Genomic DNA, 25628 nt, shown 5'->3' on the forward strand with positions numbered 1-25628 from the left:
TAAAACTGTAGGTGGAAGTTTCAAGGGCAAAATAATGTATATTAGTGCATGTGTATAGTATTTATAAAAATCAAAAGCACCTCAAATGCCACAGTTCAGGAACCCCAGAGCCAGGGATCGCCCGTGTACCCCACTGTGGTAGCAAAGCACATCCCCTCGGCGTGGCACGCAGCCTGCCCGGCCCCTGTCCCAGTGGGAGCCCGGGTGCCTCCCGCCTCTGTCCCCGTGACCCCGTGCTGCCTGGCACGGCTTGTGGCCCGTGCGCTGTCTCTCCACACTCGGGCTGAACGTCTCCATTCCTTGTGAAGCCTGTTTCTGTCAGGCACGGCGAGTGCTAAGCCTTCCTGTGGCCTCCCCTGAGCCTCTGACTCCCTCTGACGCCCCAGATATTTGAGGAGGACGTTTGAAGTGAATATTTAGACTCCTGCCTCTCAGGCCTCCCTTTTGTGCTTACATTTTTTTTTTTTAATTTTTTTAATGTTTTATTTATTTCTAGGAGAGAGAGAGAGAGAGACAGCAGGGGAGGGTCAGAGAGAGAGAGGGAGTCACAGACTCTGAAACAGGCTCCAGGCTCTGAGCTGGCAGTCAGCACAGAGCCCGACGCGGGGCTCGAACCCGCCAACCGCGAGATCATGACCTAAGCGAAAGTCGGACGCCTAACCGACTAAGCCACCCAGGCGCCCCTGTGCTTACATTTAATCTGCAATAGCTTTTCTGCGTGGACACTTCTAAGAATGATGGGGTCCAGGTGATTCTCTGTTTCACAGTGGGAAGCATTCTGGCAGTGGCAGTAGGATTTCAGGGGGGCCTGCGGTCTGTGTCGTGGCTGTGAGGACGAGGTGTCCGGCCCCACGCTCCTCTGTCCCCAGGGCCCGCTGTGCTAGGTGGATTTCCCGTCACAGGACTTGAGAACATTATTGGCTTTCCTCCTGCTGTTGGTGGAGGTACAGTGCTGGAGTCCTGGTGTCCTTGATTTTCATCCAGGACCTCCCTCTTGTCAGCAAGGGACCCGGGGCCCGGGGCTTCAAAGGTGGCCAGGTGAGGTGGACGTGCCCACAGTCCAGAGGGGCCCGCCCACGCATAAACCCTTGTGAGCCGGTGCTGCGGTCCAAGTGGCCTGGTCAGGCAGCAGGGGGACAGTGGGGTGGCCTCCCTGGGGAAGGGACTGGCTTCTAGTGGCTCAGAGGCTTTGCTGTGACTCACGTTTGAAATGTTCCCTGAAAGATAACATTCCTTTTTGAAACTGGTTTTACTTTATGTTTTTTTTTAAATTTTAAAAAATCTTTCTGTTTTTGTTTATTTCTGAGAGAGAGAGAGAGAGAGAGAGAGAGATGGCATGAGCAGGGAGAGTCAGAGAGAGAGAGAGAGACACACACACACAGAATCCGAAACAGGCTCCAGGCTCTGAGCTGTCAGCACAGAGCCCAACATGGGGCTCAAACCCACGAACTGTGAGATCATGACCTGAGCCGAAGTCGGACGCTTAACCAACTGAGCCACCCAGATGCCCCACTTTGTTGTTGTTGTTTTTTTTTTTAATGTTTTTTATTTAGAGAGAGTGGAGTGTGCACATGCACGCATGTGTGTACACGAGTCGGGGAGGGACAGAGAAGGAGAGAGAGAGAGAGAAAGTCCCAAGCAGGCTCCAAGCTGTCAGTGCAGAGCCGAACTTGGGGCTCAAACCCATGAATTGTGAGATCAGGACCTGAGCTGAGACCAAGAGTCGGATACTCAACCAACTGAGCCCCCAGGTGCCCTCTTTGTCTTCTGAATAATAAATTTTGCTGGGATCGTGACTGATTTTCATGGCTCCTTTGGGACTGATCCTCAGGGGTGTCCGCCAGCAGAAAACCCACCACATTTGCAGACACACGTTTTTAGGTGAGGTTTTGCTTTGTTCACACAGGCACCCAGGTGGTGGGACGTGACCCTTCCGTGCTGGGGTGTGTTGCATGTTGCGTATTTTGCGACAGTTTCTGAGAGCAGAGCAGATGGAGGATGTTGGAGATGAAACATTTTGGGCAGAGTTGCAAGAGCGTTAAGGAGAAATGTAGACAGAGTGGCAGGCTGTGGGAGATGCTTCCTGCTCCGGTCCCCACGCCTGCTTGCAGGCAGTGGGTAAAGCTGTGGCGCCTGCACCTGCAGTTTGTGGTCCTGGGTTGCGGCCTGGCCAGCCAGCGGTCCCCAGGAAGTTTGCTGGGCCACCTCCTTTACCAGCAGGGCTTTGAGACAGATTTCAGTGTTGATAGTTGTTACTTCATGTTTATGATTTTTTTTTAAAGTTTATTTTTATTTTGAGAGAGAGAGAGAGAGGAAGCAGGAGAGGGGCAGACAGAGAGGGAGAGAGAGAATCCCAAGTGGGCTCCATGCTGCCATCATGGAACTGGACATGGGGCTCAGACCCACGAACTGTGAGATCATGACCTGAGCCAAAACCAAGAGTTGGATGCTTAACCGACTGAGCCACCCACACACCCCTTTGTTTATGATTCTTTCCACCGGTGGCCCTGCCCTGAGGTCATTTTTCACTTAGAATTCCTTTGAATAATTGGGTCATGGAGGAAGTTCCGACATTATTTTATGAAGATGAGGTTTGCTAATCCTTTGTCCTTTCGCAGGTGGCCAGGAAAGCCACCAGTCACCTCGCCTCTCCCTCCCCAGCTCAGTCCTCTGTTCCTGTGCAGCATGCTGTGGGCAGCTCTGGCTTTTGTCACCGGGCCCTCCTGGAGGGACCTGAGCCTCCCCGCCTTCAGACCTGCCATCCGGCAGTCAGGAGATGCCAGCACCAATTTTAGGTCCAGAGAGCTGTGCGGTTGACGTGCTTATGCGGTAGCTTCAGACGGAGTGTGTTCAGGGCCTGGAGACATTGTTGACGGTGGCGGCTCACTGAAGGTTCAGCTTGGACCACTCGTTCCCTTCGCTCCCTTACACGCGGTCATCTAGTCTGCATAGACTGGGGGTGAAGGTCCCACTCGTTGGGGTGACGGCACCTTGGAAAATCTGGATGTCCTCTGTTCCCAGGTGTGTGAACCTTGAGTGGGGATCGTTACAAGATGCCCGTACACCTAACTCCAGCGGTGATTTTGGCTTCAGGTGTCGTGTCCCGTAAGAGCCTTAGCGCTTGTGGTCACAGCTGGCAGGACCCATGCGAGGGGAGCCGAAAAGGTGTTTGTTGAAGGGTCTCTGGGGGGGCTCAGAGCCACACCTTGAGGTCATGAAGACCCCAGGGGCTTCTGTAGCTGCTGACCAGCTGGGACATTGGGAGGCCTCCACCACTGTTACCCCCAGGAAGTGCCCCTGCCATGCAGCCCCCTGTAGAAGCGTGGGCTGGCGCTGCTGGGTCGGGAGCCTGGCTCGGGCAGGGGCGTCCACCTGGAGGCGTGTGGGCCACACGCCCGCCCCGTAGCTACAAGACTGTCTGACTCACAGTAGCTCTGTTTTCTCCCTGGGGAACATGGCACCCATGGTATAGGGTGGTGCCAAGTTGTACAGAAAGTGGTAAAAAGGTTATGGGGATGGAGAGCCTAAGTGGCTCAGGTGGCTAAGCGTCCAACTCTTGATTTTGGCTCAGGTCATGATCTCACAGTTCATGGAATTGAGCTGTGCCCTGACAGTGCAGAGATTACTTGGGATTCTGCCTCTGCCTTGTACACGCTCTCTCTCTCTCTCTCCCCCTCTCTCTCTCTCTCAAAATAAATAAATAAACTTAAAAAAAAAAGATTATGGGGAACCACAGATAGCAGATGTCTACCACATTCTTTCTCTGTGGGAATGTCTTTCTAAGTTTATATATGTATTTTGAGAGAGAGTGTGAGCAGATGGGGAGGGAGAGAGAGAATCCCAAGCAGGCCCCATGCTTAGCACGGAGCCCGCTGCAGGGCTTGACCCCACAACCCGGGATCATGACCTGAGTGGACGCTCAAGCCACTCAGGTGCCCCTGCCCGTGGGCGTGTCAGTGGCCTCCCTGTTACGGAGAGTCGGCGGGCGGGGTGTTGGCTGACCCGAGCCCGTCTGGCGCCCTCTGCAGCACATGCCGTCCCGTTCTCTTTGGAATGGGTGCTGCTCTCCTGTTTGGTTCCTTCCTGCCCCTCTGCCCTCCTGCCGTGCCAGGGCAGGCCCCCTTACTCCACGGCTGACCTCTATTCCTACTCAAGTCAATGGTGGCCGTCATCACGAGTAGCCTTCCTGGGAGCCCCGCGGAGCTGTGTTCTGCCCAACAGCTTTCACGGGGTTACAACCGTCTCCCAGGCCCTGGTCACCGAGGTCCACCCCGCCCTCCACGAGGAGCTGCAGGCCCGTGAGCCGGTGGGAGCGGAAGAAAACAGCCCACGCCGTGTCCTCGGATGTGGACGCCTGTGGTCGAGGTGTGCCGGCCACTGCGATGTGTGTCTTGAGCCAGCGTGGGAGCGCTGTGAGGTTTTGCTTGCCTTGGGATTGTTTTCTGAAGCGCGTGTCATGGCGTCATATGCTGGATAATGAAGAGCGGGAGCAGCGTCAGTGCAATTGAGTGTCTCTCTCCGTGGTGACACTGCTGACTTTATCTTACGGTGGGAAGAGAAGAGCCATGACCCAGTGTCTGGTCAAATATGAAAAATCTCTAAATTGCCTTGAAATCAATCCATTTATGAAAGGAAAACCTCATTCTCAAGAAAGAGATTTCAGCAGTGGGCTTTATCTTGTGTCCTAAGCTGGGAAGGCGTGCAGAAAAGATAGGTGAGAGCCCTTGCTGCACGTGGCCAGGACCAGGTACTTCTAGCTCACGAGGCCACGTTCAGTTTGGTTAGAGCGCTGGGGGGGAGGAGGGGTCACTTTGGAATGTCCCCTCTCTGTAAAGAGAGGTTTCATACTCTTTTTACTTTCTAATCGTATCCTGTCATAAACTTCTGCCTGCTGCTCAAAAAAAAAAAAAAAAAAAAAAAAACACAGAATGCTCGAGACTGAGAAGGCGGTTCTCCGTGCTCCACAAATGTCACCTGCCTGCGTCTCCTCTCCAGGTCCCAGCTCGCTCGTTGCCTTGGATACTAGTCTAAGCTTCAGCTGGCTGAGCAAGCTATTCTGTCTTCAGGATGCGGTGAAAACTGCGCACATGCACACATGCACACGCACACACACACTCATGCATGCACACTCCTTGACTATCGTATTAAATCATTTTTACTACTCCCTCCTGCTTCTAGAAATAACGTGTTTGTGGAGAACGTAGAAATGCACACGCAGAAGGGCCAGGCACAGAGAAGAACAGAGGAGCTTCCGCCTCACGCTCCTCAGAGATCAAAACCCCTCGTGACATCTCATGTTTCATTCTGTGTCCTTTGCGTCTGTCGGTTCACACATTTGGAACAGTAATTATGGATGTGATTTTGTGCCTTCCTCTTTTTGCTCAAGTTATGTTTGGGGGCCTCCCATGCCACTTACTGGTCTTTGAAAATAGATCTTTTTTTTTTTAAATGTTTATTCATTTTTGAGAGGCAGAGACAGAACATGAGGTGGGGGAGGGGCAAAGAGACAGAGACAGAGAAGAGAATCCAAAGCAGGCAACAGGTTCCGAGCTGTCAGCACAGACAGCAAACTGTGAGATCATGACCTGAACCGACGTTGACGTTTAACTGACTGAGCCACCCAGGTGCCCAGAAAATATGTCTTTTTTAATAGCTTTGTTGAGATATAATTCACACACTGAGAAGTTTACCTGCTTGCCAGTGAAGCCTGACGTGGGAGACAAAGGCAAAAGAGAAATCGACGTTTCCTTACTGCCTACAGCCAATTGTCAGGTCCATGAGTCCAGAGTGACCTTCCTCCAGGAACTCTGCTGCCTCCATGTTAGTATTTCCGCTCAGAGCAAAAGGCGATTTTAGCTTAACATTAGCCTGACCCCCAGGATCCTGTAAGTCTCCGTTAACCTGTAACAATCCCTTTGGAAACTTCCTTTACCTCTATCCCCAAGATCTATGTTGGTGATCATCCCCCAGGCATATGGCCCAGGACATACAGCTAAAGAGTCTCACGCTGAGGTTTTCCTAAACAGTAATAAATGACCTTCTCCTAACAGCAGCCGGTCCCTCAAGGTCCTGGAAACCTTGCTTCCAAAATAGCTCAGACACTGTCCCTAACCCCCTCCCAGCCTGAAGTTGTAGAATCAGTCACTCCTCACAGCCCCACTGCAGCCTTCTCTGCCCCAGGTCCTGTCCCCATGCTTCAGCAAAACCACGGATTGCCCCAAATTCTCAAGAAATCTTTGTTAGCCGTTGGCTCTGGACCCCGATGCTTCCCACCGACAGAGTGGTACAGCCTGCGAATGCGTGTGTGAAGCTGTCGTCATGTCCAGCCTCAGAGCAGATAGCACCCTTTAACACACACCTTTTAATTACGCCCGTCAGGCCAGGCCCCTGGGCTTCAATAGAATTAAGGTTGGCATATTTAGACTTTATATTGTTGAGCTATTTGGAGTTCATTGTAAGTGTCTGTGTCTTCATGTTCTTCCTCTGTGACAAAGTGTTTTTGTGCTCACATTTTAGATAAGGACACTGGGTAGTTAATTGGATTTTCTTGGTAAAACTCTCCCCCCTTGCAGGGTTACCAGAAAAAGCCAGGAAGTCCTTCTTGTCCCTCCCTCGACTCCCTAGTGCCAGAAGTTGGCTTCCCAGACGGGAGGGGGGGTTGCCGCTGACAGACCCACATGCGGATGGGTCTGTCGGCCAAGGTGGTACCAGGAAGCCCACTTCTTCCTGAAGGAGTTGCGTGAAGCTTCAGTAAAGACCTCTATTTAGTTTGTTCAAAGCAGTTCTGATCTCTGCAGCAAACCTATTTTGAGTGCAGATCTCTTATCTGATTTTTAGAGACCTAACCTGTCTCTGGGGCCTGTGACGTGGGGAGGTCTCGGGCTGCCAGCGCCCTGGGCCGGCAATTGGGAGGGGCGGGAGGGGAGAGCTCTGGCGCACAAGGCCGAGAAGAGGGCGCTGGACACGACTTCCTGATAACCTGTTGTCTTCTTCCCTTTCCATTAGTCTGCTTTGCAGGAGTGGAGGCAGATTTTAGAAGAAGGGAAACTTGGAATTTAGCCTCAAACGAAAGAGCTAAAGCCTAAATCAAGCTTCTGGTGGAAGGCAGCGAGCGGACTCTTGAATTCAAGAGGTCCCATGGCTCAGGTTCCCGCTGAAGGCAACAAAGGACAATGCAGACAGGGGACCGCCGGGTCCCTGTGCTGTGACGATCTTGTGCTGTAGCGCAGGTTTGGACTGCAGGAATCCCATTTGATGTGCTTCTTGCCAGGTTCAGCTTTACGTGCCTCTTCTCTCGCAGTCTTTGCGGTGGGCGTTAGGAGGCACCCCTGGTTTTCCTTTTTTTCCAACAACTTGACACCCTCCCTCCCACCACCCCCAGCGCTGTGGTATATCTGCTCTGGCTGCTATATGTTCCAGTTTCTGACTTCCTTTATAAATTATGCATCTGTGTAGCTTCGGCTCAGCTCGGAGTTCTCCTTGATGCCCCGAATCCTAACGAGCAGTGCTGGGAATTGGGTGGCTTTGCCTCAGACAGGGGACAGTGGATGTTGTGGCAAGCCCCAGTCTGCTTCCTGTTTATTTTCCATTACGCCCGGTTGTGTATGTCGGGGGGATGAGTGAGTCACAGCTGTCAGTGTGGGGAGCAGAAAGTGGGGATTGGCGAGTGTGGCATCTGCACTGCCTTCATTCTGCACGGCAGCTTGGGTGTCATTGCACGTGAGCCCGGGAGTCCACATTCAGGCTTGACAGTGCCACTCGATCGGCTGTATCTTTTAAAATACATGTGGTTCATCGAGCTAGTTAAGTAGGAGGAAACAAATACAGGCACCCCATGTGATTTTGTTTTGAGTTCTCTGAATGGTGGCGGGCATCACTGTATTTGTAATCGGTGAGGTGACCTGTTCAAGTTAGGGGTGGTGAGGGCGTCTATGGCGCTTATCTGAGCTTCCAAATCCAGCAGGCGCTGAGACCGGAAAGGTTTCCACAGCTCACCTTGTGGCAAAGGGGATGTGACCTAGTGTTGAGGTGTCGACAGCCTTTATTGTACGGATAGCGGGTGTTTGTGGATTTTGCTGCAGAAATTTTAACGGTTTGGATACTGAATGTTGTTCTAGACCCTTTTGGGTGTGTTATGTGAGATGTGAGTTATGTACGATATCATTCTTTGGTAAACCTGGAAGATTTTGAATTTCAAAACAAACCTGGCACCAGAGGGCTGCACGGACACTGCCGCCACTGCCGGGACGTCCCCCGTCTCTCCCACCTCGCATCCAAGGTGTGCCCCAGGCCCTTGGGTTGGCCCAGGGTCATACGGCGGCTTGCTTCGTGCCTGCAGCGATGCTTCTGTACGGCTGGAGAGCACGGCCCTGGAGTCCAGTGTGCCAGTCGGAGGGGTCTCGCTGTAGGGGTGAGGGCGTTGCTCAGGACAGGTTGGAATGAACGGACATGTCCTGGGGTCACACACTTTCAACGATTACTTCATGTTTTATAGCTTCTCAAAATGATAGCTCCTTTCAAATTCAGAATTAGGCTCCGGGGATATAACTGTCATCTTCACTTACATCGCATTGGAGAAGAAACGTTTCAAAGTTCAACATGGTTATTTTATATACTGTTACACAATTTGGCGCACATTAAATGTAATGGCCCTTACATTCTCTTAATGCTATAACTGTATTATTAAAAAACATTAATCTGGAATTTTTGGAAGGAGAAATGGAAATAAAATACCTAAAAGGCACTTTGGGGTATAGCTAAGAATTTAGAACTTAGCCACATTTGGAATCAGGCAAACACTATTAAAATTTGCAGGGAGCACAAGACACATTTGATTGGCTTAAGGATACTTACCGCTAATGTCTTCTGCCCACTTGTGGAATTGAGTTGGTTAGGTCAAAAACATTTTTCTAATTCATGTCAATATATTTTTGAGACCTTTCTTTCTTATTTTCTTAAAAAGGCATCTGTCAGGGTGTAGAGTGGGGTGTTCAAGGATGAATCAGATGATTTCTTTCTGTGGCTTCATTAATTGCACATTGTCACCTGTAAAGCGACGACACAGAAGGTGTCGCCCAAAGTGACGCGCAGTCACCAATGAAGCCTGCACTTGATGACAGGGATGGGGATGCGGGAGCCCTTTTAGGGTCTCCTGGGACTGGACGGTTGTCACTGGGCTTATGCTAGTATTTCTGCATAAGCACTCAGAGAGCTTGAGACATAATACTTTTATAATTAAGTCAAATTATTTTACCGAGAGTTGTGTTTTAATTTTTTAAATTTATTTCTGAGAGAGAGACAGAGTGTGAGCAGGGGAGGGTCAGAGAGAGAGGGAGACACAGAATCCGAACCAGGCTCTAGGCTCTGAGCTGTCTGTACAGAGCCCAACATGGGGCTCGAACCCACGAACCGTGAGATCATGACCTGAACTGAAGTCAGACACTTAACTGACTGAGCCCCCCAGGCGCCCCAAGAATTGTGTTTTTAAACTCATTAAATGCAAGTGTAGAGGTCGAGGGGATGGAATGCGTCCTGAGGGTCAGCTGGAAGAAGATGTGGGCTGTGATTGGGGCTGTTTGGTGCCACACAAATGCCCTGCGTCATCCTGCACCCCCGCTGGGCCCCAAGGAGATCTAGCGGGAAAAGTGGGTGGGGACAGGAGCAGCCAGTGTGGGTCCTTTACGAGGGGATCAGGGATCAGGGCGGCCAGAGAGTTCCGGCTGCTAGGCGCCGCCTTTTAGGTGAGTGTGAGGAAGTGGAGGCGGCTCTCGCTCAGAAATGGTCAGAAGTGACCCAACGCGAGGCCTGCCTGGAGTCCCTGCTGTGCGAGGGGGGCGTGGGGGCTCACTGAGCACATGTCCCCAAGAGGAGCCCTCCCCTGCCCTCCTGGGTCACGGGGTGGGGGGGAGGCTGCAGGCCCCCTGCCAGGGGCCCTCACCCGGGACTGGCTGTCCCTTGAAGTAGCCCACGGAGTGTGGTTCCCTCAGCTGGACTTTGTGAAAGGGACGAACAGGTGAGGAGTGTGTGCCCTGTGCAGATTGAGGACAGAATAAGACTCTGGAGACCAGTTAGGCTGCCACAGTGGGGCAGACTGTCTTTTTTAAAATTAGAGAGACCCCATCCGTGGAGATAGATAGTTTTCTGCACGGAGGGCTTCTCTCCTGCCGGGCCCAGGGCTGACTGTGAGCGAAGCAGGTTGGAGCTCGCTGCAGGGTATGAGCCCCGAGCCCCTACCTCCCCACACGCTGGGGCTCCAGGCTCAGAGCATGGGGGAGCCCCTGGGCTTAGAGATGTTGTGGGGCAGCCGTTAGTGTGACTCACTGCGGCTGCCGGAAGGCCAGAGAGGCGTCTCCATGTCTAAGCCGAGATGGTGTCAAGGGGAGAAGCCGTGACTATCAGTTCCCGTGGAAAACGATCTTGAGCACCCCCAGACCCCTGCCGCCCCCACAGTGACCCGTCTTAGGCTTCTCTGCCACCTTAGGGACACGTGTTGCTAATGATGCACAGACCAAATGGGCGAGAAGCCCAGATGCACACAGATGCGGCTCACAGTTGCCACGGCCCCCGGATGCCGCCCGGGCCCCATTGCTCCACGCCGCCTCCTCCAGGCCGCTGGCCGTAAACCCCGCCCCAGACTCACTTGTGCTTCCTGCCTTTTTTCTTAACTGCAGAAGTCCTCTTTTGGATTTCTTTTGGTTATGGAAACAGGTGCCTTGCTGCTTCCGCCCGGAGGCCTTTTGTGATGGAGAAGTCCCATAGGAAGGAAGGGGTGACACACCTTCACATCAGCCCCACCTCCTCGGTCTTCGTGCTGTCTCATTCCCACCAGCGTGAGGACTGCCACCGCGTGTTCTTGGCCCTTGGTGGGTCTAGTTTGGAGGCCGTGGGCAGTGCCTGGGACCTGAAACCGGAGGAGGGGAGCAGTCCGTTGGAAAGGACAAGACAGACTTGTCATTATTGGTAGATGGTGTATTTGTAAACTTACAATGTGCGTCAAAGGGTCACCAGGAGTTAATTACATTTAATTAGGAATTTAATAACATGACAAGGGAAGATGTCAGCAGCTGTTGCAAGAGACCACGATGGGAAAACACATGTATGGAAGCATATTTCCCCCAAACATCCGTGACATGTCTAGGGAAAATCCTAAAAGAAATGTGCAAGACTTCTTGGTGAAGAAAACAAAACAAAAGAAAAACCACTGCTGAGAAAAATTAAAAGGAAGATCCAATTAAATGGAGAGACTCACTGTGCTCCCATATAGAAAAATTGCCTCTTAGGAGGTTGTCACTTCTTGCCAACTTTAATTTATATGTTTAACACGATTTTTTTTTTTTTTGGCATTTTGAATCTGTGTTTATTCATTTAACACAGAAAAATTTAAGAGTCATTCTGTTAAGAGAGTGTGATGGTGTGCTTAAAACATTCCCCTATTTGCTTAAGATTTAGGTCGTTTCCATGAGTTCTCCCTGATAAATGCTGTGAAGAAAATCTTTACACAGAGATTTCCCCTTTATTATCTTTTTTGTATTTTCTACGACACATTCTCATGTGGAGTTATTGGATCAAAGAAGACAATTTAAAATACTCAATGTTATCAATATGCAGTTTAATGCAACTTTAATCAGAGTCTCTGTGGGATTAAAACATTGAATAACTGATTAATTTGGGAAAAAAGTGATGAATATATATAAAAGTTAGAAAAAAATGTGAGGAAGGAAACATAGCCCTCCCAAGTATTGTGAACTGTTATAAAGATAAATTATTTAAATCAGTGTGGTACCGATAGAGGTATGGATTGGTGGGATAATGGAGTAAATTCACTTAGCCTGAAGTAGAGTTTGGTCTGTATGGGGATTTATATATGCTAAAGGAATCCTACAAACCTACAAGTCTGGAAGATATTATTGTTTATTTTTATTTATTATTATTTTTTAAATGTTTATTTTTGAGAGAGGGAGAGAGAGGGTGTAAGTTGGGGAGGGGCAGAGATGGGAACAGAGGATCCAGAGTGGGCCCTGTGCTGACAGGCTGACAGCCCAACACGGGGCTCGAACCCACCAACGGTGAGATCATGACCTGAGCCTACTGGGACATTTAACCGACTGAGTCCCCCAGGTGCCCCTGGGGGACATTATTTTACAGGGAGAACTGGTGTGATTGGCTAGTTTTTTGAGAAGAAAATCATCATCTTGTATCCTATACTGCAGTAACATCCAGATGGCTTGAAGGGTTCACTGTAAAGCACAGTAAAACACGAGAAGAAGTCCGTGTAGGCCTTCACCAAGCAGGGAGTTGCTGACCCGGGTCTGGGCCGGGCGTGGGTGCACATGCGGGTCCACTCTCCTTGTGGGTCGGGGAGCCTCGTCAGAGAGCTCTGCCAGCAGGCGGGCACCGTGTGTGGTGGCGCTGCCCCTGCTGGGATGTGGCCATTGGCACTGAGACCGCAAGGGAGAGTCAGAGTTGGTGGAGCCGGAAGGGCCGCCTCCCGGGCAGGGAAGCTGTGGCTGGGAGCAGGGATGGCGGAGGAGCGGGTGCTGGAGGCGCTTAGGAGGCGGGATGAAACAGGCCGGGAGGTGAGTCGGGAGGTGAGCACCAGGGGAAGGGGGGGTTCAAGGCTGGTGACTTCGCGTGGAGCCCCCTCACCTCTTTGTAATGATCTCCACCACCCCTGCTGGGACTTGTGTTTCCTTGATTTACTGATGTATCCTCACCACCTGCACGTGGCGATCGGCATCTAGTCGGTGCTCAGTAAATGTCTGAAGGACGAGCTCCTGGTTTCTGGCTTGAGCAGCCGGGCGGGTGGGGCAGGAGCTGCATCAGATGATGGACCCGAGGCTCTGCGTGTCAAGAAGCAGAATGTGAATCAGAGGGCAGACGCCAGACGAGGGAAGCAGTTGCAGCAAATAACATGGATGCAACCTGTGGATGCAGCCTTTAATATGTAAAGTGTACATGAGTCAATCAGGACCGGTCTGAAGTCCGTATAGTGGTGTGAACAGGAGTAGAAAGTCCACAATAGATAAAAGATACAAATAATGAGTACACATTTGAAGAAATATTCAGTGATACAAATGCCGAAAGAATGCTAACAATCAATGTGATGATTTTTCTCTCATCAAACGATTAATGATTTCAGGTAATGGGAATAGTGTAACCTGGTCGCAGTGTAAATTTGTGCAAAGTTTTTGGAGTGGATTTTGGCAGAATGTATCAAATGCCTTAGTATTTTTTAGTGGAGTAATTCTGTTTCCAGGAAAGTAGCATAAGGAAGCCTGCAGAAGCCTCTCCGGCTGCACACCTCTCCCCCCACACCTCTCCCCGCCACACACCTGTCTCTTCCCGCACACCTCTCCCTGCCACACACCTCTCCCCGCACACCTCCATTGCTGCACACCTCTCCCCGCACACCTCCCCCTCACACCTCTCCCCGCTGCACACCTCTCCCTGCATACCTCCCTCTGCACACCTCTCCTCACCCACCTCACCCTCCGCACACCTCTCTCCACTCACCTCCCCAACTGCACCTCTCCCCGCACACCTCCCCCCTGCACACTTCCCCGCACACCTCTCCCCGCTCACCTCCCCCCCTGCATACCTCTCCCCGCGCACCTCTCCCTGCACACCTCTCCCGTTGCAAGCCTCTCCCCTCAAGTCACTTCCTGTCTGCCCACTTTACTCTGAAGCCCCCAGAAGAAGGCAGTTACCTGCGTGGCACCCCAGGGGCAGCACAGGTGAACAGAGAGACAGCTGGAAAGGCCAGTGGTGGGGACAGGGCCTCACATGCTCTGGGAATGTTTTTGAAGCCTGGAAAAGTGCATTGGTGGGATTCATTTTGAAATATTTCTTGTTTCTATTGTGTTTTTAGATGAAGACAGTCAGTGTTGCCTTAGTTTTATGCCTGAATGTCGGCGTGGACCCTCCAGATGTGGTGAAGACCACCCCCTGTGCTCGTTTAGAATGCTGGATTGGTAAGTGTGTGCCCCCCCCCCTTCCTGGCCTGTGGGCAAGGTCCCTCTAGGGGCTCAGGGCTGGGCAGGGCTTGCCTTCCCCTGGCCAGGTCCCTGGAAGGCTGGCAGTGGTTTGTGTGGATCTGAGGATTTCATTTCTTTTTTTATTTCACGTTTATTTATTGTTGAGAGACAGAGTGTGTGCGGGGGAGGGGCAGAGAGAGGGAGATGCAGAATTGTAAGCAGGCTCCAGGCTCTGAGCTGTCAGCACAGAGCCCGATGTGAGGCTTGAACTCACAAACTGTGAGATTGTGACCTGAGCCAAAGTCGAATGCTTAACTGATTGAGCCACCTAGGCGCCCTTCATTTCTTTTTAAGTTGTGATTTGTACTGCACAGTGTTTCAAGGAAAACTGATGAATGATAATGATTGAATTACTTCGTATATCCTTTAAATTTGCCCGTATCTGGCACATAATAGTAGCTACGTACACTTTTTAATAAATGAAGTGACCATTAGCTGCATACAGAGCAAGGCGAGGAAGGAAGGCGTGCCCAGAGCCGTGTGGTTCGGCGCGGGAGGGAGGCCTGCTCTCGCCCTCTTCGTGGGCAGAAGTCAATAGCTCCACTGTGCCGCATTCCCCTTCCTAGTTTGCTCAGAGTTTTTGTCAACAGTGCTGAATCTCACAAAATGCTTTCCTGACATCTACTGAGATAATCACCAGGCTTTTGTTGTTGTTGATATGGTGAGTTACATTGATTGAATTTTGGTTGGTAAACCAACCCTGTTCCTGGAATAAACGCCACTTGTGTTATCTTTTTTTATTTTTAATTTTTAAAATGTTTTTATTATTGAGACAGAGAGAAACAGAGCATGAGTGTGGGAGGGGCAGAGAGTGAGGGAGACACAGAATCTGAAGCAGGCTCCAGGGTCTGAGCTGTCAGCACAGAGCCGGACGCGGGGCTCGAACCCACAAACCGTGAGATCATGACCTGAGCCGAAGTCGGACGCTTAACTGACTGAGCCCCCCAGGCTTCCCTTGTGTTATCTTTTTTATATATCGCTGGACTCCGTGGCTGCTGTTTGGTTGAGGAGTTTGGCATCTGTGTTTATGAGTGACACTCGTTTGTGGTTTTTCTCTTCCTGTAACATCCTTGTTCGGTTTTGGTAGCAACATGATGCTGCCCCCCCCCCGGTAAATGCGTTGAGAAATAGTCCCATGTTTCCTGTTTTACGGAAGAGTCGGTAGTAAATTGGGTATTATTTCTTCTCTAAATTTTGGTGTAATTTAACAGTGAAGTGTGGGTTTTTCTTTGTTTCCTCTGTTGATTGAGTTTCTCTTTTTGATAAGATTGAGAGCATCACCCCCCCCCCGCCCCCCGCCGCCCGGTTTCCCCATCCCTCTGCAAAAGCAGAAGTTCTCTTCATCTACTTTAAATAACAGAAATTACAAATGACAGGTTTCCTCTGCTATTTGAAAGCTGGCTTTGTGCCGCTTGGATTTTACAAAAGATCTCTATTAGTGCCTGTTTTTGCTAAAAGCACAGCCCCCCCCCCCCCAAGTGTTTTGCTGCTAGGAAATGACTGGCTGATGAGAGGTGTTGTAGGAATCCGCTACCTTCGGGTGGCAGGGGAAATCTATATTCCATTCGGAATTGAAAAAGAAGTTGTTTTTCCCACTTTACTTGCCTGACTCACTGTCTTTGTCTCAGAGCCTCCCTGTGTGCAGCCCAGGCCTCTTGTGCCCCGCGCCTGGGGACAGAGTAGCGGTTTCCGTGGCTGATTTCCCTGGAGGCCTCCTTGGCTCTCTGCCATGTCCTGGTGCCTGTGCCGCTGAAATTGACTTCTTATTAGGCACCATTGACTGTTTCCTTCGCTTACCCCTTGTTGGAGCGGGATTTCACCAATTGTGTTCTGTTTTCTCCGTCTTTAACTGCTCTCACGTTAGGTTTTTACAGCAAGGCTTCTCAGCCCGATCCCACTGTGTGCTCCCAGGGAGGGCGAACTCCCTGGGATAGTGTGGGTGTTGGTGTCTGAGTATAGAACCGCACCTTCCAGGAGAGGAGCCTTGGCTTTTATTAGATCCCCTGGGGAATCTCCCCCCACCCAAGGAAAGAAATCAAAAGAGCTCCTCCTTCCTACCTCACACAGTCTCTTTGATGGGTGGTTATGAGACATCATCAATGGAAAAGAAAGTAATTCCTTACTTCCTTCTTGCCAATAAAAACCCAGCAAGTAAAAAGATATTTTATATCATGTTTTTAAAATTTGTCTACAGTTTAGGAAATGTAACTTACTCTGTACTAATTTTGGTGGCTTTTGGGTTCAAAAGGGCATTTGCCTTTTCTTTTTATTTTCTTTTATTATTATTTTTATTTATTATTATAACTTTTTGAATTTAAATCCAAGTTAGTTGACATACGGCGTCATAATGATTTCAACATTAGAACTTGGTGATGCAGCACTTACATAGAATGCAGGGTGCTCACCCCAAGGGCATTTGCCTTTTCTAAGTTAAAAAATTTGCACTTGGCCTTTATTAAAAATTTGGTTGGGCTGGCCCTTCTGATGGTGATTTTATCAATGTGGAATAAGAGAAAAATCCTGGAGATTTGAGTCAGCAAATTAGCACGGGTATTAAGCAGTGTGTATTTTAATTTTTATATCAGAAGAGAAAAAGTCCCAAAGTTGCAAGCACACAGAACTGGAAGGCTTTTTCTGTGCTTCCCACGAGAGTCAGCTGTTGACCTGCTGACTAGCGCCTGGGATGAGCATGTCCCTCCCTCCCAGGAACGTGACCCCAGCGCAGCCATCGCCGTCGGGTGGACGTGGGCCCTCCCTCCCTCCCAGGAACGTGACCCCAGCGCAGCCATCGCCGTCGGGTGGACGTGGGCACTCCCTCCCTCCCAGGAGCGTGACCCAGCGCAGCCATCGCCCTTGGGTAGATGTGGGCACTCTGCTGCCTGTTGGCCTCTCCACCTGTCTCAGATGCCCTTTGTGGCACAAGGACCCGGCCCTGCATCGTGCCATTGATTTAATCCCATCCCAACTGGACTAGGTCCTCCGTCTTTCCTCAGCGTTCGTGACCCTGACCCCAGAGGATCCCAGGCTGTGTTTAGGCTGGTCTCCCCTTGCCAGAGCCGGGGATGCATGCACGCACGTGTGTGCACGTGCTCCCTCCCAGGAGTGTGACCCCAGCGTGGCCATCGCCCTCAGGGTAGACACGGGCTGTGTTTAGGACACCGTCCCTGTGTTTCCTTAGGACAGAATTTCGGTTGTGCCTCTTTGGCAGGAGCGTCACAGAAGAGGTCTGCCTTCCCCCCACGGCATCTGTCAGATGGCCCGTGACTTGGGTGTATCCCGTTTGTGCTTACAACTTGCTTCTGGTGTGAGGGAGTGCGAGCGCCCCTCCCCGCGGTGTCGGTCATGGCCAGTTCTAGGAGGAGGGGCTGGCTGTGCGGGTGCCCCTCATCAGACTGTGTCTTCCGTGTGAGCCCAGTGGGTCACAGCCCAGTGTCACCGCTGACCATGTTGATGCTCTACTTGTTTCCGGGTTCGCCAGCCGGCCGTGTTCCCGCCGGCCTGTGTGGCCCTCGTCTGCCACCACTGTTGAGTGCGTCCTTGCTCCCGGCTTGTTCTTTCGGCCCTTCCCGGGACGGGCCACACCTCCTGGGAGTCCCCACCCCGGACCGGCTGCCAGCCTTGCCTGGCCCCAGCCCATGGCGCCAGGTAGCGGCAGCCAGGACCGAGAGTCGTGCCAGCCTTGGAGAGGTGTGAAAGGCCAGTGCTTCTGGGTGTGCAGAGCTTCCGTGGGCGGCTGGAAAGACCTGGCTGGAAAGACCTAGCTGGTCGACAGGGGGGTCAGGAGGTCACCCGCCCAGAGCGAGCAGACCGGAGGAAGAGCAGCAGGGCTGGGTTCTGAGCGCGTGGGGAGGGCGCTGCTGGTGATGACTGGTGGCGCCGGGCCAGGGTGTCAGGTGGCGAGGGCTGAGGAATGGCTTGGCTGTGGGGCAAGGACACCCAGGCCCAGGAGGGCTGGTCCTGCGTCTTTCTGGGTGTGGGCGTCCGGAGCGTGTCGGGGCTCCCGCAGGGGTCCGTGCAACCACGTAGCCTGCGGGCGCTCCTGTTTGGAAGGCGGCCGGTCTGCACATGTGTCTGGTCTTCTGTCTCCAGAAGTCAGAGGGCTCCGCTCTTCCCTTCAGCACGCCACTCGTTGTTGGGGCCTTAGTTTCCTCATCTGTAAAATGGAGCAGCGAGGGCACCTACCTGCTGGGAGGGTGAACGTGGCTCAGTGCAGACTGCCTACGGCAAGGAGCAGCCCCCCCACCCCATGCCTGTTCACCCCCCCGGGCCCCCCCTCGCCATAGCTCCTGAGTGGGGACTCAGGCACCTCCTGTGTCCGCCTCTCTTCTGCCCCTGTGCGCTCATTCTGAGAGGAGAAGGGAGCGTGTGTCGTGCACCCCAGCCAAGTGGGACGGCAGCTCCGTGGCTGGAGGCCTCCAGCGGATGTCTGATAGTGGAGCGCTATGTGTTTCTCATGTTATTTTATGAACTAGACATTAGCCGTGTCAGGTGACCCCTGAGTGTGGGAGGTCTCTGTGCAGGGGTGGGGCGGGAGGGGTTGATTGTTTCCTGGCTGCGGACCCACAAAACCGAGGGGGGTGGTCCGTGCAGGCTGGAGCTGCTCTGCCCCGGGGGCAAGGGCTCCGGGTGCTGTGACACATGGCAGACTCTGTGTTCTGTCCCTGGACACGCGCTGCCAGCACTGCCTGGGAGAGAGTGCTGCTTCTGGAGCCCAGAGAACGGGCCTGTGCTCCTTCGTGAAGTGGCCCTTTAGGCTTTCTGATGGTGGCAGGGACCGTCGCCGTCGGAATCACCAGCCGGAGCTTCACCGCGCTGCGCCGAAGGCAGTGCACAGCCACCGTCCAGGCGCAGGGAAGGCCGGGGAGGGAAGGCGCCGGCGCTCAGGCCCTCGCGGCTCGTGGGGAAGAGCGAAGGAGCGGCCTCGGGGAGCTCACAGGCCTTCCATCCACATGGCTGGCTGTCAACCCGCCTTTCCCCGCCCCCGCCCACCCGACTCCGCCGGATAATAAGGTGCTGTTTTATTTTATGGAGGTGACGCTCAGCTTTTCTCAGGGAAACAGGGGAGAGGCTGTTTTGTTTTACGGCCCGACATTAAGCGCCGCAGCAGTGATACTGACAGCAGTCCCACTGCAGAGCGGTGAGCGCCAGTGCCTCCTGGAGAAATATCTGTGTTTGAAAGCAGGGTCCCGATGAGTTGACTGCTGAACAGGAGGAAGTATAACTTAGCTGAGTGATTTTTTACGTGCTCATTAATGGTAGCCGTGCATCATAAGATGTAGGAAAGCTAAAGCTGTGCCAGGTCGCCTGGAAATCCGGGCGTCCTGAGGAAATACTGTGAGGCACTCACCTGTGTTCTTCTCTCACTCCTGAGAGTGTTCCTTCCCCTCCGTGCACGCGGGCACTGAGCGGCCCTGTGCGGTCGTCTTTGCGTGCCTGGTGAGGTGGGTCCGCCCTGAGTGGCCCAGGGGCTGCTGTGGGTGGACGACTCAGGAAGGCCGTGTGGAGGGAGGGGGCTTTGTAGGGGAGGCGAGAGCAAGACCTCAAGGAGGAGAAGGGTCCCCACTGTGGGGACTGAGCTGCCCCGGCGTGAGGTGTCAGGGCCACCCGCTGCCGTGAGCCTGGAGCACCGCTGGGCCTGTGGTGGAAGCCCTTGTTATTGGGGGCTCCCGGGTGAGACCCTCTTTTCTCTGTTCGCTAGCACTGGCCTCTCCCAGCAGTGTCTCCGTATCCCCCGAAGGGGGCGTGTGTAACTGCATGCAGCCTCCATCCTGATGAGTAGAGGGCCTTGCGTAAGGGACGAGGTCTGCACTTTACCAAGGGCACCCCAGCCATGCCCTCGGCCCCGTGCAATGTCCTCCCAGCTCCTGGTGCCCGTGCGGTGGGAGGCGGGGTATGTTGCAGGGACTTCATCTATCTTGTGGCTAAGTGGGGGCTGGGGGGTCAGACTGAGGGTTAGGACCCGGCTGCAGTGTAGACAGGGCTCTTGTAGGATGCCTGCTCCATCTTGGGACCCACAGACCCTGGGAGGGCCACTTGCGGCCCTGTGTCCTGCTCCGTCCTTGACTGGACAGGAAGGAACGCCTCCCACCGCGTGTGCTTTGAATGAGAACATATGTGGATGACGTCACGCTGATACAGTGCAGAGCCAGCAAATCCATTTCTGATTTCAAAGTGTCCCTTTTGCCATTATTATTTCTCAATTAAAATTAGTTGCTCGAGGTCACACAGCTAATTAGTGGCAGAGTCCTTGAATGGCACACAGAGAAATTTGCACTTGATCTAATAGGCAGTACTCAGCTAGTATGTCAATTAACAAATACCTATGAAACGTCCACTTACATACAAGCTACAGAGAACTACAGATGTTCTTTGAGCAGCGCGCTCTGTGTGTGTTTTTAATTTTCAGTTTGCTCTGAAGTATAACGTACGTAGAGAAGGTGGGCTCATCCCAGCAGATAGTTTGACAGCTTTTCCAAGACTGACCCAACACAGATCAAGGAAGAGTCTAGGCGGCGGCCCTGAAGTCCAGCCAGGCTCTTGCCGCCTTCCAGCCAGCCTGGCGCCTGCTTAACCCTCACATTACCCACACGAGAGCGCACGGGCGACACTTCTGGGGAGGAGTGACCTCAAGGGAGGGGCACGTTAGAAAGGTTCCCTGTGCTCCTCTCTGGGTGGTGTGGAGGACACCAGGTCACCGTGCCTGTGCTCCCTGGGCCCATGCCCTTCTCAGGACCTTCTGGAACCTTGCTAGGAGGAGGGGGATATCCACGGTGCCGCCACCAGGTGCTGCGGTTGGGACCGGCACGTTGCTAGTCGATGGCACACGGGCTCTCCTTGAGGGAAGAGTGGACAGAACGGGAGGTTTTCCAGGCTGGCTGACTGCCAGCTGCATCGCTGGCCTCTGTGACCTTGACCGAGTTGTCTGACCACCACACGCCAGCTTCTCTCGTGTGTCAGGGCACCACATGAAGGTCTGGTGCCACGAGACACGGGGCTCAGGCTGCAGGAGCGTGGACGCGAAGCTGAAGTTTACACACACGCCGGTCACCCCCTCTTCCTTCCCCCCACCTGGCCGCCCACTTTGTTTGCTAAGCAGGAATCGGGGGCCAGGATGGGAGAGGAGTCTTATTAGGATGGTGCCCACAGCCTCAGCTGTCTGCACTGTCCGCCGGGGACTGAGTCTTGCCGATTAGACGGCTTGGTCTGTTGTAGTAAATGCATCGTTTTCTTGTCCTTGTCTCTCCCCCCGCCCACCCCGCCCATGCTTCGGAGGAAACCACGCAGTTAATTGGTCACAGGGTTCCCAGTAGAGAGGATGTGACAGCCCGCCTTGGTTGATCTCAGCCCTTCCCTTGGGAAGGTAGGAATTTTGAGCCAGACCAGGGAGGGAGGAGGGCGCCAGGAGAGTGAGGGCAGCAGGCCCTCTCTGGGGACATGGGAGAGGACGGCGTGGGGCTGGAGGGCCTGGGCTTTCCCAGGGGAGGAGTCCAGGGGGGAGGGCCGGCCCGGCACGTGAGCACCTTCACCCGCACTCCCTCCCTCCCTCCCGCCAGGTCGAGGTTCGCACCAGGCACAGGGCACGTGTAGGAACTGCTGCTGACCAGGGTGGTTCTAGCCCGTCTGTCACCTTCGTGCAGAGGAAACCACGTCCCTCTCTTGCCCGTGGACACCAGTCGGAGCACCGGGCACGCGGGTGCCGCACGCACTAGAAGCTTCGTGCTGGCGCTCATGTTTGCCCCTCAGTCTCCTGCGCCAGGCCTGGCATTTGAACGGATTCTATCTGCTGATGCCATTTTCAGCTTCCCTGTGTTCCTAGGTGGCCCTGAATTTTGAGTCTCCGATCCTGATTTATTCTGGTCTTTTGCCAGTCAGTGACTTAGATCATAGCAGAGTTGTTGGGGTTGTTGTGATTCCTTCGAGACCTCAGCACTCGGTTCCTTCCGGGACAAAGAGAGAGGAAGACGAACATCTAATTTCTTTAGTTACAGATTGAGACAAATGTACCATCGCTCTTCCAGATAAGTTAATTATGACCCAATATTCATTAGGTCTCACTCAGCCAGAATGTGCTCGTTAGCTGACTGGGCTCTTCTCAAGCTGTTGAGAATTGGATTCTCCAGGGTAAGGCCTGGCGGCTCTATTTCAAAAAGTCCTTGATGACTTTGACGCACCGATGGTAAAGGTCCCTTCTGATTCTAAAGTCCTGTAACTTAATTTTGTAATTCTTTTTTATTTAAAAATCAAAGCAATACATGCATACAAGCTTTAAAGTCACACCATACTAAAAAGTGGATTAAGAGAAAGCTGTCTCCTCGCTCTGCCCTTCCCAGAGGGTTACTCGGATTCTCTCTTGTCTATGTAAGTAGTCTTTTCTCTGTAGTAGTTACAAATTTGCCAGTTCCTTTTATTTGCTAAATTTTCTGTGAACTTGTGAGTTCATTGTTTTACATATATTTCAGTAGATCTGTCGAGTGCTATCAGTAATCATTCCATCATTCCAGCGCTCAGATAATCTATTCTTTTTTTTTTTTTTTAAAACTAGTACCCTTGCTCCTGCTGAACTGCTTCATCTTTAGATCTGGTTCATGGGCGTCTTGTGATCTCTTTCTTTCTTTTCCTGGCTGCTTCACGGCCTTCTTTTGTGCTATATTCTCAAGAGAAGAACACGGGACAGATTTTTTGAGTGTTTGCATGTCTGAAAAGACCTCTGTTTTACTGTCAGTCTTGAACATCAGGCTGACGGTATTTTCACGACAGACCTGGAGGTATGGCTCTATGGGTCCAGCTTGCACTGTCGTTGGGAAATCCAGAGACTCTCTCATCCTTTGTGAACTGATTTTTCTCCAAGGACTTTTTTTTTTTGGTCTTTCGTCTTTAGCAATTTGATTCTGATGTATGCAGATATGGGTTTTCTTGGGTTAATCCTGTTTGAGGTTCGCTGAGCTTCTCGCATCTGGAAGTTTACGTCTCTTGACAGGTTTGGGAAGTCGTCAAGCATTGTATCTTCAACTGTTTTTTGAGTTCTACTTAATTTTCTCTTCATTGTGAGACTGCGGATACGTGAGCACTATTTCCCCCGGTCCCGTGAGGCTGGTTCTTGGCAGCCATTCCCCTTCTGCGGGGAGGAGGGTTACGATCTTGCCAAGGTTGGATTGTACAGGGGGCGGCCGGGGTATGGGGGGAGATTAGCTGCCATTTTGCCTGTGTGGAAGGCGGTATTTGAGGGGGATCCTTGGGAGAGTTGGGGTAGAATTAGTGTGAGTACACGGAAAACAAGGAGACTGAAAACAGTTCAGGAAAGGCGTTGTTTTGGGGACTGTGGCTCAGCAGTGAATAATAATACCTCCCTTCGTCACACAGTCTAGCAGATGGGTTTCAACCGTTGGGCACACACCTGTAAGGCTGAGTGACGAAGGGGCTGCCGAGTGGTGGGTCCTGGCTGCAGGGAGGGAAGGCTTCATGCGGGGAGTGAGTCCGGAGCTGAAGTAGTGGCAGTTTACATGGTAGGTCCTTTTGCCTGGAGAAGCGACTGACGGACCCGGGGTACATGGCAGGCGTTTTCTGGAAAATGAACAAAGTGAGCTCTCACTTTATGGTAGACATGGACATATTTGCCGCCAGTAGTAAAATTTGAGATATTCGAGAACAGTATACGGAAGATCCCCATAGCTCCATGAACCAGGGTTTTACAGACGACCAGTGATGAGGGCCCTTCCATCAGTAACGGGTCCATTCAAGGTACACGGCAGACCAGCGGATTTCAGTGCCATAGGTGCAGGGTCCTCGCTGTGGTTTCAGACCCCACCCTGCACAGGGCCTCAGACCCCACTCTGCACGGGGCCTCAGACCCCACCCTGCAAGGGGCCCAGACCCCACCCTGCACACCTTCTCAGACCCCACCCTGCACACTGCTAGAGGACCTGCTACCTTGCGTGTTGGCACAGCGTCACAGGAGGGGGCCATGACTGTCTATAAAGGCTATTTATTTATTTAATGTATATTTATTTTCGAGAGAGGGAGAGACAGAGTGTGAGTGGGAGAGGGGCAGAGAGAGAGGGAGAGACAGAGCATGAGCAGGGGAGGGGCAGAGACAGGGAGGCACAGAATCTGAAGCAGTTCCAGGTTCTGAGCTGTCAGCACAGAGCCTGACGCGGGGCTCAAACCCACAAACTGAGAGATCATGACCTGAGCCGAGTCGGACCCTTGACCCACTGAGCCCCCCCGCAACCCCGGTGCCCCTACAAACGCTATTTGAACAGTGTCCCTTGCAGCAGCATCTACACCTGTGCGTGAGGTGCGGCGTCCTCCTCTGTGTTGACCAGAACCACATTTGTGACACGAGTACAGCTGTCGTGCGTGAAACCAGACACCAAAAACTTCGTAAGCATTGTAAAGCAGTCCTACTCTTTGCCTTAATTTTTTGCAAAAACAGTTTTCATAACGTGTCTATGTTCAAATAAGTGTCTGTTCAAATGTAATGGGTTTGCTATTTACTTTTAAATGAATGAATCCAGAAATACTTTTAAAATTTCTCGTTTGATTTTGAATACAGCAAATACCAATAGACGGGCCACTTAAACGTTGTTTGGGGCTCCGTCTGCCTAATTTTCAAGGGTGCAGAGAAGTCCTGAGACCGTGTGAGTTTGAGGACTGGCTGGTCACAGTTATTTGCACTGGAACCCACTCCCGAAGTAGATGGGCGAACCACTAACACGGGGACGTGCTTGGGAGATGGCTTTTGTGCGTTGGCGAGAGTTTGCAGATGCGCACGTCGCCGTGGCCGTTCTGCCCTCCTCCTGGCCCTGTTGCGTGAGCGCTGTCGTCAGAAGGTGAGGGGAGCACCGTGTGGCCCTCCCTGCGGCCCCTCCTTTGCGCGGCCTGTGGGCAGCGTGGGGATGAGGCAGTGGGGGTGCGTGGTGAGCACAGGGCCCGGAGGACACGGCGCCGAGCAGGTGTGGCATCCTGGCCTGTCTGGGGCACAGCAGTTCCTGAGTCTGGTGATGGCAGAAAACCCTGGTTGTGTCTTGGGTCCGAGGTGGCCGTGAAGTGCGTGATGTCGGTGGATGCAGTGGGACGCAGGCCTGGCGGCGAGGAGATGCACAGATAATGAACTTTCCCCTTTTTATTGCTTCTTCAGATCCTCTGTCGATGGGGCCTCAGAAAGCTCTGGAAACCATCGGTGCCAATTTACAGAAGCAGTATGAGAACTGGCAGCCACGGGTAAGAGATCTCCCTACTCTCCCCTCTCTCCCTCTCTCCTCTCTCTCTCTCTTCCTTACAGGGGGAGCCGCCTCCGGGGTTCACACAGCCTTTGAGTCCAGGCGAGGGCTCCTTACAGCCCTCTGCGCTCATCCCTGGGGGACCAGATGCCCCTTGTGCCGCCCGCACAGAGGCCCTTGGTGCATGCAGGCAGCCCGGGCCCGGCTCTCTAACTTGTCTTGTCCCAGCTTCCGCCACAGTCTTTAGAAAATGAAAATAATTTTTCTCATTATTCTTAAATCATGGCTTTTCTTTTGCACAGGAAATGCATTTTCAGTAACTTTTCTGCAGTCCCGACTAGTCAGAGCTCTTCTCCTTCAGTTCTCAGACAGTTGA

At 52.4% G+C, this 25628-nt stretch overlaps 1 protein-coding gene across 2 annotated transcripts in view; it reads left to right on the plus strand.

Annotated features, from left to right (window-relative positions):
• The window catches only part of RPTOR (regulatory associated protein of MTOR complex 1), a 329175-nt gene that overhangs the window by 60303 nt on the left and 243244 nt on the right, over positions 1-25628 (plus strand). For both annotated transcript variants that reach the window (XM_039226302.1, XM_039226303.1), the window contains exons 2-3: positions 13868-13970; positions 25171-25253. In XM_039226302.1, the coding sequence (XP_039082233.1) occupies positions 13868-13970; positions 25171-25253 (186 nt within the window). The remainder of the gene's footprint in view (positions 1-13867; positions 13971-25170; positions 25254-25628) is intronic.

This window comes from Hyaena hyaena, unplaced genomic scaffold (assembly GCF_003009895.1).
Source record: "Hyaena hyaena isolate Hyena2069 unplaced genomic scaffold, ASM300989v1 scaffold_21, whole genome shotgun sequence".
NCBI lineage: Eukaryota > Metazoa > Chordata > Mammalia > Carnivora > Hyaenidae > Hyaena > Hyaena hyaena.